Here is an 18,344-nt window from a genome sequence, read left to right on the forward strand (position 1 = left end):
GAAGATGGTGGTAGTGGGTTGAAGGTGGTGGCGGTGGTGGTGAGTTTGAGAGAAAGAGAGAGAGAGGAGGAAGAAGATGAGGCTATACCATCTTCATTTTTATTTTTTTATTGTTTAGGGACAATCTAGTCATTTCGCATACATTTAACTGAGAAAATTAATATGGGTTAGTGATAAGGACCACCCGAGTGCAAAATTTACAACCACTGGGACCAACTCTGTAATAAGTAAACCACTAGGACCAAGTCGGTAATATTTGCAAACCACATGGACCAACCAAGCATTTAACTCTATAATTAACATGCAAAACCTTTTGCTACCGATGAGATATGAAAATTACAATATTTTGACCATTCAAAGCTGGTCAAAATCTCAGAATCACTTAAACCTTGAGATTATCGTCAAATATCGACTTTTACGCTAATTAGGTGCATAGTATGGTTTAAAACCATATTTAGCACCCAAGACTTATTAACTACTGATTTTATAAATGATTTTTAATATTTTTACAGTAGGTATAAGTCATGAACTCAGAATTCCAATTATGTCCCTAAAAGCATATGTGAAATGACCAAAATGCCCTTTCGGGCCATAGTTTGGCCATAAATGGTAAACCACACATATGTATGATATCCTACTGTTATAACATCATAAAATAAATATTTTTACAGAATGTTTTTACCAGAACTTTAGTTTACCTATAAACCCTTTTATAGACCTCAAAATGACCAAAACGCCCTTATGAGGCCTAATTCGGTTTTAAAATCTTTTTGGGCATACATGTTGACATCCTACTGATGTCTTAACATATTTTAAGCATACTAACATATGGAACTTGTATATGACTCATTCGGTTATCCGTTTATGCCTATACGCATTCGGTTCGGTTTATGTAACTAGTTTGCATGAATTAACCGAAACGGGTTTACCCATGTCATCTAAACTTCAAAATCCAGAATGTATTTAGTTTACCCATATTATACAAGTATTCATACTTGTTGGGTCTAAATTACATTCCATTCCGGTCTCCGCTTAATCTTGCGTTTCGTACCGAAAAGCATCCTTAAAATTAACCGCCTTGACTTAAATAAGACTCGTTAGTATCCTAATAGGTTAATAAAACCTTCATTTCAAATTAAGTAGCCTCAGTAGAAGATACTTGCATAAAGTCTTAGTAACATACGGCTGAGTAGCATTTCTTGCATTATTAACTCAGGTAAATACTTTTAACTTATGTTCCCTTATACGGGCTTGGGATACGGTAAATTATTACCGCTTGGTCGGGTATTGGATCATTTAGTCGGATTGTGATTAATAAATTCGCATAACCCATTTTAATTTGTTTTGTTTAATAACATAAAAATTGAGGGTTAACGACCGTGTCCTAGATATCCTCGTCTCATTTAAATTATTAATGGCCACGACCTATGCACGGGGTGTAGGCATACACCCGACAGATGCAAATGCAAATGCTAAATAATAAATTGCCCACAAGTTGGGGATAACTCATTTGTTGGTTTTATAAGTGGCGAGTCAATTAATCATGTCCGGTTTCCAAACCGGCCCCAAATGTATGACAAACATATAAAGCTGTATACATGATTTTAAATGAAATTGTCCCAAGTTACAAAAGAATTTTTGTGCCTTGTGCACTTAAATAAATTTTCTTAAATGTTTTCAAAAGAGTCAGTTAATTGTATTTAACAGTGAAAACTGCCGTATTTTTCAAATACTAAGTGATAGGTATCTCACGAAATAGGCTCGAGCTACTTGGCATTAAATAAGAGGATCTGGCAAATCCCTAGATGCCTAAAGTCTGTCAAACTATGTTTTATGTATTTTTTTAATGGTCCACCTGTGGATCTCTTTACAACCGCCTGTATATTCTATTATTCGTACTTTGAACACTTTGGGTTGTAATAGTAATTAAACTACCAAGCCTTCCGTTGTGCTATATCTGTGCTATATCCGGATTATGTGGAAATATCGGAGTGTGACACCAGCCCTACCGAAGCGGCGCGTGACGTGATGGCCGGTCATGGTCTGGTAGCGCGTGACGATGTACTTGATTGTTCCGGCTAAGATGTGGACGTAGTGCTGGAGGCTGGTGGCGAACGGAGTTCCGTCGTAGATGTATTCTGGTAGGTGTTTGGTCTTTTCAAGCTGTGTCTCGAAGACTTTGGTTGTTGTCCACCATTGTAGCGGTGTTACTACTTAAATGGAACCGTTGTAGCGGTGGGGGTGGGTGATGGGTTAGCTTTATATTTCAAGAAAGTGGTGGGACCCACTTTTAAGGATTAATTATATTTTTAATTTTTAATGTGTCTACATATTTTTATCGGTAAGGGCATTTTAGTAATTTCACACCCACTTAACACCAAAACTAATCCCCATCGACATTAGGGACTATTCGAGAACGAATATGCAAAAGTTAGGGACTAAAGCTGTAAATTTAGAAGTGTAGAGACTATATGTGAAAATTGAGCAAAACACAGGGACCATCCGGACATTTTTCGAAGAAAACATGTCTCCGTTGTTCGCTCCTCTTCAATTTATAAGTTTTTCATTGGGCTTTAACCCTAATGGGCCAGTCTATCATTTTTGGGTTCACTTTAGCCTACCAAACAGGCTGGGCTTTTAGCCTAATTACGAATTTACGAGGATAGCAGTAGCTCATCAGAAATCAGAAATCTTTAATGAAGTAGAATCCATAAATAATTGTTAAAATGCAATTGTGTGTATGCAGTATATACATGCACGATTACTTCGGGCGTAATATTACGCGATCAAAAATCTCCCTGGATTTAGAAAATAGGTTAATTTTAAAACCAAAAAAAAATTGAAACTAAAAAAAAGTTAAAAATTGCTTGCTAACTTATGTTTGTTTTCATTATGTGCTTAAATTGCTTGCAAAATACGGTTTATTTTAATTTTGCGCTTTCGATTAGTGCTCACTAATATAAATCTCGGGTGTTTTTAATTAAGCTTACACAAGAATATACGAGTTTTTAGTTAGACAATCAATCAAACGTTGGCTTTTTCTTAGACGTCAGCCTTCTATTCTTCAATTCTCGTCTACGTTTGCATCTTTAGAGTCAACATGATCCCATTGCATAATTTCTAAGACCATGGGGTATGGGGGTCGTCCCCTCCCTGTCCCGGTCCGTCCCCGGCGTCGCACACCGGCCCCCTGGGCTCCGTCGCGGCTCTCAAGTCCTCTGCAAGACGTTGGAGACGGGGCTTGTTGAGTGGCTGCTTGTTTATTTGTTGCCCCCACAAATTTGCTCTCTCTCTCTCTCTCTCCTTGGGTAGTCATTGCTTCCCCTCCACACCCTTGGGTAGTACCTAAAAGGATGGTCCTCCACCCTTGCTGAGTTGACGCCTACGTGACAGATGGTCTTTTTGAGGACTATTCTCACTATATCCTTTGGTCTAAGAACCATACGTGATACAGCTAGACAGCTAGTTAAGGATAGTTTTTCCTTAACGCTCTTATGCTCCCAATAGTGTTTTATTAAATATACTTTCAATAGTGTTTTTATTTTTCACCCCTCAACTTTTTAAAATAAATAATAAGCCCATCTAGTTGTTTTATAGCAATATCAATACACATGTGTTTTGATTGTAAGTTTTTAACTTATTTTTCAAATAAATGTATGTGTGAAACGTTTGGATAAACCTTCCATTCAAAAGACTTTTAGTTAAACGTAATTGTAAATAGAATAGAATGTACGTATAATAGTGCCACTAAACTACGTTTGAACCAATGGTCATGTTAAACTTGAAAACCCTACCAACGGGTCAAAATGCTTTCTCAATCAAACGAAAAGTCAATACACAAGGCACAAAGAATAGAATGTACGGATAATAGTGCCACTAAAACAGAAACAATCAAACAGGAGCAAGGCAGAAGCAGTTGAAAGCAACACCAACACCATTCTAAAACCAAATCTGTTACATCATCGTCAACATGAACACTCGTCAACATATACACACCATTTTCACACACAAATTATTCAAACTAAACCAGTAGAAGTCAAGATCTAAATCACAAAACAAGACGATACCCATCATAAGACTATCGGGTGTGGTTTCACTTCCACGACCACACCGCCACCTTGGGTTTTTTTTTTGTCTGATTTTCCAAACAATCTACTATTAATATCCACATAATGCTCATATTGTAGAGCTTAAACCCGCACTATTTTAACGGAAATAAACACTTCATGATGCTAGGGCAATGCAGCATGACACTCGAGTTAGGGCTCAAAACATATCTCCAAGCCGAACCAATTATTCTTTTCTATTAAAATGCAAAGTTTATGATTCAAACCCGGAGATGTATAGCAAAATGTAGTAATTTATCAATTCTTCTAAACGTTTGTTCAATAGCAGGTAAGAAAAAAGTCAATAAAACATAACAAAGCACATGTTACATTAAAACAGTAACAATCAAACACTGTTCTAGGACATCAACATCAAATCTTTTAAGATCATGAACATGAAATGGGGTGGACCTCAACACCCTGCTATCTGCTGCAGGCAGGCATAGGTGTCCAGTTCCACCACAACCTTCAAACTAAAACCCTAAAATCTAGATCTAAATCACTAACCCCTTTATGGGGTTTTTTTTAAACTAGCTAAAACCCTAAATCTAAAAAAAGGAAGTTTTGTTTTCAAACAAACCGGCTTCAATGATCAATCACTTAACAAACTTACCCAGTTTAAACATCTTGGAATCGAACCGACCCGACCCATCTCTTGCGGGTTTAAAGATCACAGGTAAGTCCTCATCTGATCCACACTTGAAATCCATCATCTGGCAGTGATTTATTATAGCTTTTATACCCTGAAAATTAAAACCTAATAAACACAAATACTCATGAATCTTTTTTCTTCAAAAACAAAATAAAAATACCTGAATCTTGGCCCGGGAAATCTCAGCAACCTTTGGACTGTCGGAGAAGGCCCATCGTTTACCGTGAAACGCTTCCTTAAACTTCACAGCAGCTTTTGCATTTGTAAAGTTTACAAAGGCAAAACCAGCATTGACTCGACTCCTACCATCCCAAAAGGTAAATATAAAAAAACACAAACACTTAACAAACAGAACAAAGTCGAACTTACTTGAAATCTATGGGCAAATAAACATGATCATAAGCAGAAATAAATTCATTCTCAGTGTTGTTGTTCTCATTCTTGCAATGATTATCCAAAGTGAGAATCAATAACTCCCTCCTGCAATGATTAGAACAATAAATATTGTTGTAAAGAAAGAGAATGAAGGGTTTTGTAATAAATGTGAAATAAATATACTACATACGTGTATTTGTTGGGAATGTTCTTAATCATGAGAGAAGTCGTTTCGGATTCCAGTGGCAAAGTCTGGTGATAGTCAGCACTTGTATTCTTCCACCTTTTTCTTCCTCCAACCCGTGGTTGTTTTGGGATCGTAGCTTTGTTTTCTGCTGGTTTCGGACGCCATATGAGTTTACGGCCACGAGACATTGCAGCAGCTCGGGGGCCGCATGGAACCGGGGTTAGTGGGAATTTCTTCTTCACTTTTGAAGATGGTGGTGGTGGTGGTGGAAGTGATTTAGTAGTAGGACGGTGGACATTGTATGAGATCACTGGTTGCAAAGTGCGAAGATATACTACAGGGAATGTGTGGATGTAGCAGAGAGTTGGTGGAGATTTTAGGTATGGTGGAGCCAAAGGGTTTAGGGATTTAATGTTGTTGTTCTTCGCCATTGATGAAGCTCCAGTTTTCTTTTCTTTTTTGGAAGATGAAGAAGCTTCAAGGGTATCTAGGACTGTGGGAGGAGGAGTGTAGTGTAAAAAGAGAAGAGAGATATTTGTAATGATGTTAGGAATTAAATGCATGTACGGGAGTGCCGCCGGCACATGTTACTTTTTGCCTCCTCCATGCCCCTACTCACTTACTCCGTATATTATTTATTAGATTAGATTAAATTTTAAATAACAACAATATTTTTCTTGAATTTGAATTTGTTAGCAAAATAAATTACATTTATTTTATTTTTTAAAGGCAATAATATTCTTAATACGAGTAGCAACATTGTTGGTTTGATTGGTAGCATCTATAGTCACTATAACAAGTTGATATCTTTATTTGAATGAAAAATGTAAACGAATACAAAAAATCTTGTAAATAAACATGACTTGATCAGTCAAGTGTAAACGGCTAAATAGGTCAGAAATGAATAGATAACTTAGGCTATAGGGTGTGGTCATGACCATCATGATCCTTCACATAGGCATCACATCATCCATCATTCAAAAATTACTACATTAAGGGTTTGTTCATAACCTAAACCACTATCTCCTTTCTTTTTTTAATTTATTTTTGTCTTAAAATTATCAAATAAGAGGGTCGTGGTAATCGTGGTTTAATCCATAGGAACCACCATCAATTAAGGAATAGGATAGTGTACCATTTAATATGTGAAAATAATGTTACAATTCATGACCCCACACCCCATAGCCTTATAAGCAATCGTTATAAATGATTTAAAGAAGTTACCTAATAAATTTTTTTTTTTCATTCTAATTTCAAAGGGTTCGACGTGGACCATTTTAGCTAATCATGGCAATCTAGACACAACAGCCAAACATGAACACGTAAAGCATGATTACATTTTGTCATGATTAAGCTGATCATGTCAAGAATGGTTACCCTTTCTAGTTACTTGTGTGGGTAAAACTAATTTAACTAGGTTATTACACAACACTAGCACGTCATAATAAATCAAAATTTAGATATCAATGAATATATTTACATTTTTATGTATACAGTCATTTTCAAATACATTCATGGTAATCTATATCTATATCTAATAAAATGTAAACTGAATGAATAGTGAAATGAGGTCAAGTTGGTAATATCATTTCAAACATATTAGATTATGGGGTATATGGTGGGGTTGGGGCATGGGTTGGGTACAAAAGCTTAAATCACCATTGTGGTTGGGCTTGGATTTCGGTGTTACCCCTTGGGCGGAGGTTTCAACTCAAGCGTTGGGCGGGCCTAGCGGTTTTCCGTGGTCGGCTCTCATTGGCTGGGTTGGCTGGCTAGACTTTTTTTTTTTCTAATTTTGTGTGTATTTTTATAATAATTGAAAAAAAATTATAACACGTGGCCAACCCACGCGGGCTAGCCACGCCCCGCCATACCGACCCAACATGCAACTGACCAGCGGTGCCCAACGAAGTCCACGTGTCAACCCATACCCCAAACCCCCGCCCCACCATACCCCCACTGTCTTAAAGAACCAGGTGGGCAGGTGAGTGTCAAAGTAGACCACGCGTCATCTGAGGGTGGTGTTGGGTTGTTCATATACGCAAGTGAGATCTAGAGAAAGAGAGAGAAACGTGAGAGAACGATGAAAAGATGAGAGAGAGTGACAGTTGCCAGCCATTTTCTCCGGCCGACCGCCTTGGTACTCCAGCGAGCAGCTCCAGGCTCGAGTATCACTTACCCAGCTAGAACAGAGACAAACAGAGTTAGATGGACATCTCCAGTGGGCCTGGGTTTAGGGTTCAGGCGACCGTCGCAATAATAACATAAATTTTGCTTATTTCTTCATACTTTCTTGCTTATTTCTTTCAACTTTTAGTTATTTTTCCTAATTTTCATTTAAACATATGGATCGCAATAATAACATAAAATTTTGAAGTATATTAATATGATAAATACCTTTTTCAAACCTATTGATTTTTTTCTTGATTTCTGTACATATAATTAACATATGTTTTATGTTTGGAATTCTCCTAAAACCGTGGGGTATGGTGGGGCTTGGGTTGGGGGGCATGAGTTGACATGTGGAATTGGAACCCTCCCCCCCCCCCCCACCGGTGAGTGACGTGTCCGTGGGGTATGGCGGGGCTTGGGTTAGGGGCGTGGCTTGGCAGTTTATTAAAATTCAAACATGCAAACACCCGCTATGACATGGCGGTGAACAACGAATAGGAGGCCGCCACATCGGATCTCAAGCCCGCCCCACACCCGGCTTCAAACCCAAGCCCCAATGGCCACGCCCCAACCCAAGCCCGCCCGGGGTGGTGGCTTGGGCGTTTTCCCCCAACCCAAACCCCATACCCCATACCCCATAGTCTAAAGTGAATCAAATGAACAGTAAACTACAAATATAATAAAATATTTTATAAAGTTTTTCGTATAGTTTTATTATCTTAATATTATAATAATTGTTATCTCCTTTACTTTTTAAGTCTGATAAGCTTGGTGTTAACCAGTATGTATATCGAAAATAACGGTTCGTTATCGGTACATGAAGGTACAAACCAGCACCAGCCTGGTATATAAAACGCCAAAAGTCGGTACCGAATTGAGTTTGATAATCTTTTAGTTTGAGAAATTTGGTATTGTTACCCAGTACCATTTGCTCATCCCTGATCATGGGTACCGTACGAACATCAACGGTATCGTACAACTTTCTTTTAGTTTCAGGGGTAGAGATGAGCTCGGTGCCAACTGATACCGAATCGGTATTAGTACCGAAAATACCGGTTACAATATCGGTATATGAAGGTAAAACCGGTAGCGAACCGGTACTAGGAACGCCAAACGTCAGTACCGAACTGGTACTTAGGATCTTTCGGTTCAGGAAATTCGGTACCGGTACCCATTGCTATTTGCTCATCTCTGACTACGGGCTTCTACCGAACAACATCATTACCATACAACTTTTTTAGTTGATTTTCTTTCGGTTATTTTTTAGTGTTTTTTCTACATTTTATTCTTGTCAGCAATTCTGTGTGCAACGCGCTCGTAGCGATTTCAAACACATATAAACACAGAATAAATAACAAAAAAAATTCGCCGCAACGTGGCGACGGTTTTAAAACTAGTTATAGTTAAAGTAACATTCCGAGTGAGTTATGTATATGCGACCCATTAATCACATAATAACAAGATTTTAAAAATGATCAATAGAAATATTTATACAAATAATTATCTATGTAATTTTTATGTGGTTAGCTCACTCGGTAGAGACTATTGCCTCTTAGTGGAAAGTCTTGGGTTTAACCCAAACAAGGTATTAAATATGATTACTTAGAGCATTAACATCTAAGGCATCATATTCTCAGTGTGGTGTTTTTAAAATATAAAAAGTATTAAAAGTGGTTGTGAGTGGAGGAGAGAGAAAGTGTTACTGTTCATCTGTATATTTGGGGGGACACTGTTCACCTACTATAATTTTTTAATATATATTGAAAGTGGTTGTCAGTGAAGGAGAGAGAAAACTGTAATGATAAAGGTATAAAAATATTATTTAATTGAAAAGGAGAGAGAAAAAGTATTTGTTTTTAGTGGAAATATATTGATATAGGAGTTGTTTTTTAGTGAAATGTATGTATAATTTTAGAGGGTTTGATGTGAATGCTCTTAGTGAAATTTAAGAGTATGTAAGATTTTTCATTAAAAAAATAAATAATTATGTAATTTATACAAACTTATCCTAATCATAAGATTGTGAGTGAGTAGACAAGCTAGCTTAGTCTAGCAAAGCCAGTCCCCCGAAGCTTACTGTTAGTGACTCACTATCTTGTCCTTTTGCATCACTCAAGTAGGATTTTTAGGGACAAATGAACGACGGGCTTTCTTCTTAATTTCGTATTCTTTTTGTTTTGTATGATCATTTTATTTTACTAATATACAAAGTAGTTCAAATCTTTGAATACTTAGTCACCCGTACATACGTGAATGCTCGATATTAATTAGTAGTCAAATCTATCCCGTAAAAATTAACACTTAATAGGAAGGACCTAGAAAACAGTTAGTCTTGTATGTTCATATTTATGGGTTTGATTTTATGTAACTCATATGATAGTCATTGTTTGTTAAAACATAAACATTTGGTGCTTAACGCTATGTTAAAAATCCTATTAAGTTTTTATGAAATGACTAGCATGCATTTGTTAAACATCTATGAGTCTATAACTTAAATGCAGTTTTTACTTTATTTAAACTACATTTGATCTTTCAAATCACATTATTAGATGTTTAGTTTAGATAATCACTAATCACATCTAACATACAACCCGCATTGAAACATGATGCATACACACATACATAATTTGTTTGCATCACACTAAATTCACTCACAACATACAAAAACACTTTCTAGTTCACACACTTCACGTTCTTCATTGTTTAATAACTCATACTAAGTAATTCAAAAATCTCAATATTAGCTGCATGTGGGTATTGTTAGATAACGAGTTGAAGTTAACCCGCGCATTGCGACGAGATATTGATTAAGAATATCCTTAGTGTCAATACATGAGACGTGTCCCGCCCTTGCTTCGCGACGAGGCTTAATTAAGTTATTTGTAGGTTTTAACGTTTTGTATCCGCGTTATACGCTTTTTGCATGATGTGAAAATAGTTGTAATAAAAAATTGATAGAAATAAAAAAATGTCCTATAAAAACAAACCCAACTCTAAAAACTTACAATTCATATTATGAATTTAAAACTCAATTAAAAACAAATTAAATAAATTATTACACAATGTTAAAAACATAAATTACTGATTGATGATGACAGAGTGTCATGAAAAACTTTTAAAATTAATATTTAAACTTATGTAAAATATTAAAAATAACTTTAATATTACATTGATTGAATTTAATATATTAGTTATTTAGTTGTTATTTTTATGACGGTATATACTTTTTAGATGTGTAAAAAAATAAAAAAGGTTCACCAACATAGATTTTTTATGGGGTGTCTTGTTTCCACATCCTCAATATCTTATTTTCACATCCCTTAGTATATACGGGTCGTATACACTTATACGGCCCGTATAGAGTGCTTTTGAATAGGAAAATGCGCAGAGAATGTTTTTTTAAATTTATTATATACGGCCCGTATATAGTTATACGAGCCGTATACATCGGTATACGATTTGTAAAACGTATACGGCTCAATGGATTTATTTTGGGAGGTTTGTGATGTTACCACATTTATACGGGTCGTATAACTGTATACGGGCCGTATATAATGGTGTTTTTTTCGAGTATCACATTTTTTCCGGTAAAAACACAATCATTCTAGGGTTTCTAAACTCTTCATTAACTTTAACAATGTCGATAAACGTTGATCGGAACACGCCGCTTAAATCGGAGCACAGGTAGAGTAACGTTACCGATCAGTCCATTGATGGAAACCTTAGTGATCGCAGAGATCTTCGTTGGTTATTTATCGATTCCGAATAACTAGCAGAAGAACCCGACACAAACAAGTTCTCCACAGTTTGTTATTCAGATCTCTATTCGGTCATCTTTCCAAACTACAACACACGATAAGTTTAAACTTTATATTGTGTGATTTGACCAGGAAATGATTTGTCACACCCCAACCGATGGCGGAATCACTGGGGCGCGACACTGAGCGAAACAGATTGTCCAAAAGTTTCCATAACAACTATATTTACCAATTATTTAAAACAACATGTCCCATACCGTGTCATAAAAGATAATACAATTATTACAGAAAAGATCTAGTCAAATTGTTCTGTTCCGACAATTCAGATTTTTATTACAGACAATAGTTTATTGTTGACCTAGGTCTTTCCTAGTCTCGATTTCACAGTAAGCTAAGCAAATAAGCATCCTAAGCACCTGTCACATGCGTTAAAGTAAAAGTCAATACACATAGTGTAAAGGCGGGCATACAAGTTTAGTAGATACAATAGAGTTTGAAATCGTTACGCATAACCAGCACGTACACAGTGTAAAATGAGGTATGTTAGTTATCAACATGAATGTCACACCCCAACCGATGGCGGAATCATCGGGGCGCGGCACTGAGCGAAACAGATTGTTCAGAAGTTTCCACAACAACTATCATACAATTCAGTTATATAACACGTCCCATACCGTGTTCCAAATAATAACAAGTTATCATAGAAATCAACTAAACAATATGGGAACTGTTCCGACAACTCAGATTCTTAATTATTACAGACCGAATTTAAATATTGTTTTAAGACTTCTAAACAGCTAACGGTAGACCTTACTGACTACAGGTGCCAGTACAAGATCTACAGATAATTATGGCCCTGGAACAGGTATGTGGACACTGTCCTAAGGTCACAGGCTCCTAGAAGCTTATTATTGCCTCGCTTCCCTAGCACGCTAGTAGCTTAAACACCTGTCACATACGTTAAAATAAAAGTCAATACATAGAATGTAAAGGTGAGTACACAAGTTTGATATAGCATATAAAGTTCGAAAGGTTTACGCATAACCAAGCACGTACACAAGGGCAAACGATGCATGTAAATTATCAACATGGGACCATCGATACCAACGACTTCAAGTTGACTGTCCGAGACAGTTCGCAATACATGATTACCACTGTAATCCATGCAAGTAATTGTCCTTAGCAACCCCCGTGTGAACGGGTGCTGAGTCCAAACTATAGTACTACGTTGCTAAAGCAGGCAGATAGCACTCCACGTGTAAACATAATAAACAGCAATCATTTAGACAAGTAATACATGCAAGTAGGTTAGCGTTCAAATAGTTTGTGTTGTTTGTGAAGTTGATAGATTACGTATGTAACACCCAAAAGTGCTGAAAGCAAAAAGGGATCGAGTATACTCACAGTGATTGATGTGGATTGAAGGAGCACTGAGAATAGGTTAGCCTGAATAGTTCGATAACACAACGATGAGTAACGCGGAAAAGTAAACAATGTACTTGGATCGAGTAGGCCATTCGATCGGACAGCAGTTCGATCGAGTGGGCTGTTCGATCGGTTTGAAAGTCCGTTCGAACATCCATTCGATCGGCCGGCTGGCTCGATCGGCTGGTTCCTTCAAGTGGATTGTTTCTTCCTTTGATGTGAAGGATGTGTTTGTGTATGATGGTTTGTACTACCTTTCAAGTTGGCCGATCGAACAGCTGTTCGATCGGTTAGCCCAACCGATCGGCTAGCACTTCATTGTTTTCAAATATGTCACTCGATCGGTTGGCATGCTCGATCGGGTGACATTCCAATGTTTCGAAAAGTCTAAGTGTTTTGAAGTGTAGTATCTCATGATTCGAGTAGTAATGATTACAATCGAGTGGCGTAGTCGATCGAACAGTACTTCGTCAATACTACACTTCATGAGTTTGTGGGACTAAGTGCTAGTCGATCGGTTAGCCTAGTCGATCGGCTGGCATAGTCGTTCGGTTGGGCTGTTCGATCGAACAGCCTAGCCGTTCGGCCAGCTTCTCGATTCGGTTAACCTATCACTTAACACTTGGTTATTCCCGTGAATTGTTGATGTTTTAGAGGTATTTTGACTACGAGTTGAACCACAAAGCTGAAGTCCCTACTTAGTCTACTGACTCGAGCAGGAATCACCCAAGCTCGGTCAGAGACGGTTTGGAACCTAAGTTTAACGTTTAACCCGAAATCGGTATACCTCTCGGTAGAACCCGAATCTTGAACCATGTGTTTGTTTAGATTGATTTGTAAATCGGTTCAAGTCTCGTTTTCACCTTTTTGAGTGTAAAAGAGTTGAAAGATAGATGAAAACCCATCTTCCAATCCTTTTCCACCGTGAAATGTTAAGATCTTTGGAAGATTTTAGGTTATTTATGTGGAAATCGGTTAGATCTAAGTTATTCATGGTGGAATGATGTCAAAACTTAGTGTTCTTGAAGAACACATGATGACATCACCCAAGAACACCTAGATCTTGGTGATTTCATGGATGAAATCCAAGTTTTGAAAGATAGAAAGATGGAGAATCGATTAATGAACAAAAACGTACAAGGATTAGAGCGAAATACTTACCGGTTTGAGAGAAATCTGAGATTTAGTGAGAAGAAGAGGCTGGTCGGTCAGAGCTTTTCCAAAAGTGGAAAGTTTGACAAGGACAGCCCTATTTATAGGCTTCCAAAAGAGGAAAGGGTCAGCTGATCGAACAGCATCCCTGATCGAGCAGCTGCTCGATCGAACAGCCTGTTCGATCGGCTAGCCTGTTCGATCAGGTTGCCCTGTTCGATCGGCTTGCCTGGTTTTTGAGTGTTTCGCGACGATTTTTGATATTTCGACTTCGATGAATGATGAATTGAGAATGATAGAATTCCTAATCAAATTACTTTTAGTCCCAACTACTATATCTAACATACAAGCATCCTTACAACCATTTTGGGTTCGATTTCCATTGAGTTTGATTCACCTTTGAGTCTTGATTGATTTGATTGATTCACCACACACTTTAACATAAAAGTAAACATGCACAAGTAACACATAAGGCACACACACACGTATAAAAAGTACTAAAATCCCCACACTTGAGTTTGATGATTGATTTGATTAGCTTGATTATTGATTGACTAGCTTTATTGCATTGTTACTTCCTATCATTCACAGTCGATCATTGATTCACAGTTCGATTATCGGCCGATTAGTTTGATTATACAACACTTACTCCAAATAATATGAAAATCAAAATGAAACTAAAATGAAATTAATCTTTATTAATCTTTAATTCCAATAACAGTCAACTCTTGACTTTGACTTTGACTTTTGGAAAACACGGGGTGTTACAGTCTCCCCTCCTTTAGGGAATTTCGTCCCGAAATTAGGCCGAGAACCGTACATCGCCGTGTGATTTTACCAATTTGATGCTTCAGATCTATCTGAATAACTGCGGGTACTTGGCCTTCATGTCGCTTTCGAGTTCCCAAGTGAACTCCGCGCCTCGTTTGCCTTCCCATCGTACTTTTACAATAGGAATGCGAGAGCGTCTGAGTTGCTTGGTCTGTCGGTCCATGATTTCGACAGGCTTTTCCACGAAGTGTAGCGTCTCATTGACCTGAAGATCGTCGAGTGGTATTATTGCGTCGTGGTCGGCTACGCATTTCCGAAGGTTTGAAATATGGAAAGTCGGGTGGACATTGCTGAGTTCCTCCGGTAATTCGAGTTTGTAGGCAACTTTACCGATCCTTTCCAGAATCTTAAAAGGTCCAACAAATCGAGGCGCAAGTTTCCCTCTTTTGCCGAATCGGACTACTCCCTTCCAAGGTGATACCTTTAGGAGCACGTAGTCGCCAACTGCAAATTCGCGGGGCCTGCGTCGTTTATCGGCGTACATCTTTTGTCTGTCCCGGGCCTTCACCAAATTTTCCCTTATCTGGTGGATCTTGTCAGTCGTTTCTTGCAGAATCTCGGGCCCAGTCAATTGTGAATGACCGACCTCGTGCCATACAATAGGCGAGCGACATCTCCTACCATACAAGGCTTCGAAAGGTGCCATTTCGATGCTGGAGTGATAGCTATTATTGTACGAAAATTCGACCAACGGTAGGTGTTTGCTCCAACTACCACCAAAATCGATAACACACGCACGGAGCATGTCTTCAATAGTACGAATCGTTCTTTCAGTCTGCCCGTCGGTTTGCGGGTGGAATGCGGTACTCAAATTCAGCGTCGTACCAAGAGCTGCTTGAAAAGTTTCCCACAATCTCGATGTAAACCGAGCATCGCGATCAGAAATGATGTCTCGAGGCGTACCATGATTCTTAATGATCTCGTCGGTGTAGATTTGGGCTAGTTTGGCCACCTTATAGTCTTCTCGTATTGGCAGAAAGTGGGCTGATTTGGTTAGACGGTCGACTATAACCCAAATACTGTCGTGACCTGATGGCGTGGTCGGAAGCTTAGTTATGAAATCCATAGCTATGCTTTCCCACTTCCATACGGGTATCGGCGGTTGTTCGAGTAAGCCTGAAGGTCTTTGGTGTTCAGCCTTGACTCTTGCACAAGTTAAACAGCTACCAACATATAGAGCAATATCCCTTTTCATCCCAGGCCACCAGTACTTGTAGCGAAGGTCCTGGTACATTTTGTCCGCACCGGGATGAATGGAATATCGGGATTTGTGGGCTTCGTTCATGATAATCTTTCGCAAATCTGTCCTCCTCGGAACCCAGATTCGGTCCAGATAATAGAATATCCCGTTGGCTTTGCTCACGAGCTGAGTTCCATCGTGATAGATTCGTTCTTTCTTCAACGTACGCTCGTTAAAGCAAGCATGTTGTGCTTCGCGGATGAGAGCTTCGAGGTTATACTGAGCCTGGATGTTTCGAACACCTATCACGTAATTCTTTCTGCTGAGGGCGTCTGCAACTACATTCGCCTTGCCTGGGTGATAACGGATCTCACAGTCGTAATCGTTGAGAAGTTCTACCCATCGGCGTTGACGCATATTGAGTTCTCTCTGGTTAAAGATATGCTGTAGACTCTTGTGATCGGTGAAGATCGTACACTTTGTACCATACAGGTAGTGTCGCCAAATCTTTAAGGCAAAGACAACTGCGCCTAGCTCAAGGTCATGGGTTGTATAGTTCTTCTCGTGGATTTTGAGCTGTCGAGATGCGTAAGCTATAACCTTGTCTCGTTGCATGAGAACACAGCCAAGTCCAAGGTTTGAAGCATCACAATAGACAACGAAGTCATCGCTTCCGTCCGGCAGTGTAAGAACTGGTGCATGGCACAGCATGTGTTTGAGGGTTTGGAAAGCAGTCTCCTGTGCGGTTCCCCACACAAAAGGCTTGTCTTTATGAGTAAGGGAGGTAAGCGGTACAGCAATCTTTGAGAATCCTTCGATGAATCGCCGGTAGTAACCAGCTAATCCGAGAAAAGAGCGAACTTCTGACGGATTCTTTGGCGTAACCCATCCCTTGACTGCCTCAATCTTTGCAGGATCAACGTGTATACCCCGACTATTCACAATGTGACCCAGAAATTGAACTTCCTCCAACCAGAACTCACACTTGGAGAACTTGGCGTAGAGTTGGTTTCCCTGAAGTAACTCGAGAACCAATCGCAAATGCTGCGCATGTTCGGCCCTCGATCTGGAATAGATCAGGACATCGTCGATAAATACAATGACGAAACGATCTAAGAACGGTTTACACACGCGATTCATCAGATCCATAAAGACTGCGGGTGCGTTGGTCAAACCAAAAGGCATGACAACAAATTCGTAGTGGCCGTATCGGGTTCGAAAAGCGGTTTTGGGTATGTCTTCCTCTTGAATCCGCAACTGATGGTAGCCTGAACGTAGATCAATCTTGGAGAAACACTGAGCACCTTGTAGTTGGTCAAACAGATCATCGATTCTTGGTAAGGGGTATCGGTTCTTGATGGTCAGCTTGTTCAATTCCCGGTAATCGATGCACATTCGGAACGACCCGTCCTTCTTTTTGACGAAAAGGACTGGTGCGCCCCATGGAGAAGTGCTCGGGCGAATGAAGCCTTTTTCAAGTAACTCTTGGAGTTGGTTTGAGAGTTCTCGCATCTCAGATGGGGCGAGTCGATACGGAGCTTTGGCCACTGGGTTGGCTCCTGGAATAAGGTCGATTCGAAAGTCGATATCACGACTTGGAGGTAATCCAGGAAGATCATCAGGGAACACCTGAGGAAATTCTCGGACAACGGGAACATCCTTGACTTCGACTTTCCTTTTCTTGTCCGTCTCTGCTACAACAATGTTGGCCAAGAAGGCTCGATATTCCTTGCGGAGATATTTGCGAGCTTGAAGACAGGACATGAGCTTGAGATCTTTTGAGGTAGTTTCACCATAAACACATAGAATATCACCACTAGCTAACACAAAACGAATCATCTTATCGGAACACACAACTTCAGCACGGTTTTCACGAAGAAAGTCCATGCCTACTATGACATCGAAACTTCCGAGCTGCATTGGAATGAGATTAATCGGGAATATATGATTGTTGAGCTCGAGAGTACAATCACGGAGCACAGAATTGACTGCAATGGTTCTTCCGGTAGCGACTTCTACTTCGAAGGGTGACGAAAGATAAGAGCGCTTACGTCTAAGAAGTTTCTCAAACTCAAATGACACAAAGCAGTTATCGGCTCCAGTATCAAACAAACATGATGCATATATACCATTCACAAGGAACGTACCATTGACCACGTTGTTATCAGCTTGAGCCTGGCGTGCGTTGATGTTGAAAGTTCTGGCGTGAGCGGCTTGTTGTTGAGGCTGCTGTTGTTGTTGCTGGGGTTGTTGAGCTTCTTGTTTCACCACTCTGTTCGGGCACCGGTTTGCGAAGTGGTTAGGGTCACCACATGCAAAGCAGGTCCGAACATTGTTTGCCGGGGCCTGTGCAGCTTGAGGAGCTTGAGGAGCAGGTAGCAGGGCTTGGTTAACAGCGGCTTGAGCTTGCGTTTGACGAGGACCATAGCGGCAATTCGCAGTGAAATGCCCGTAAACGTTGCAGTGGACACAGAAACGGCAGGCCACACCCACCGGTGATGATAAG

At 39.3% G+C, this 18,344-nt stretch overlaps 1 protein-coding gene across 1 annotated transcript; it reads right to left on the bottom strand.

Moving 5' to 3' along the window:
* Positions 1 to 4,702: 4,702 nt before the first annotated feature.
* LOC110882058 (protein terminal ear1-like) lies at positions 4,703 to 5,751 on the bottom strand. Its single transcript, XM_022130158.1, has 4 exons — positions 5,324 to 5,751; positions 5,128 to 5,238; positions 4,919 to 5,060; positions 4,703 to 4,849 (listed from the first exon to the last, which is right to left on the bottom strand). The coding sequence occupies exons 1-4, from the start codon at positions 5,749 to 5,751 to the stop codon at positions 4,703 to 4,705; spliced, it is 828 nt and encodes a 275-aa protein (XP_021985850.1).
* Positions 5,752 to 18,344: the final 12,593 nt, after the last annotated feature.

This window comes from Helianthus annuus, chromosome 10 (genome assembly GCF_002127325.2).
Source record: "Helianthus annuus cultivar XRQ/B chromosome 10, HanXRQr2.0-SUNRISE, whole genome shotgun sequence".
Lineage (NCBI taxonomy): Eukaryota > Viridiplantae > Streptophyta > Magnoliopsida > Asterales > Asteraceae > Helianthus > Helianthus annuus.

Bases quoted from the DNA above. Each gene is read 5' to 3' on its own strand.
- LOC110882058 (XM_022130158.1), bottom strand. From the start codon at position 5,751: ATGGCGAAGAACAACAACATTAAATCCCTAAACCCTTTGGCTCCACCA. The intron at 5,239-5,323 runs GTATGTAGTATA...TAATCATTGCAG, and splicing joins AACATTCCCAACAAATACAC to GAGGGAGTTATTGATTCTCA. The intron at 4,850-4,918 runs GTATTTTTATTT...TTTAATTTTCAG, and splicing joins TTTCCCGGGCCAAGATTCAG to GGTATAAAAGCTATAATAAA.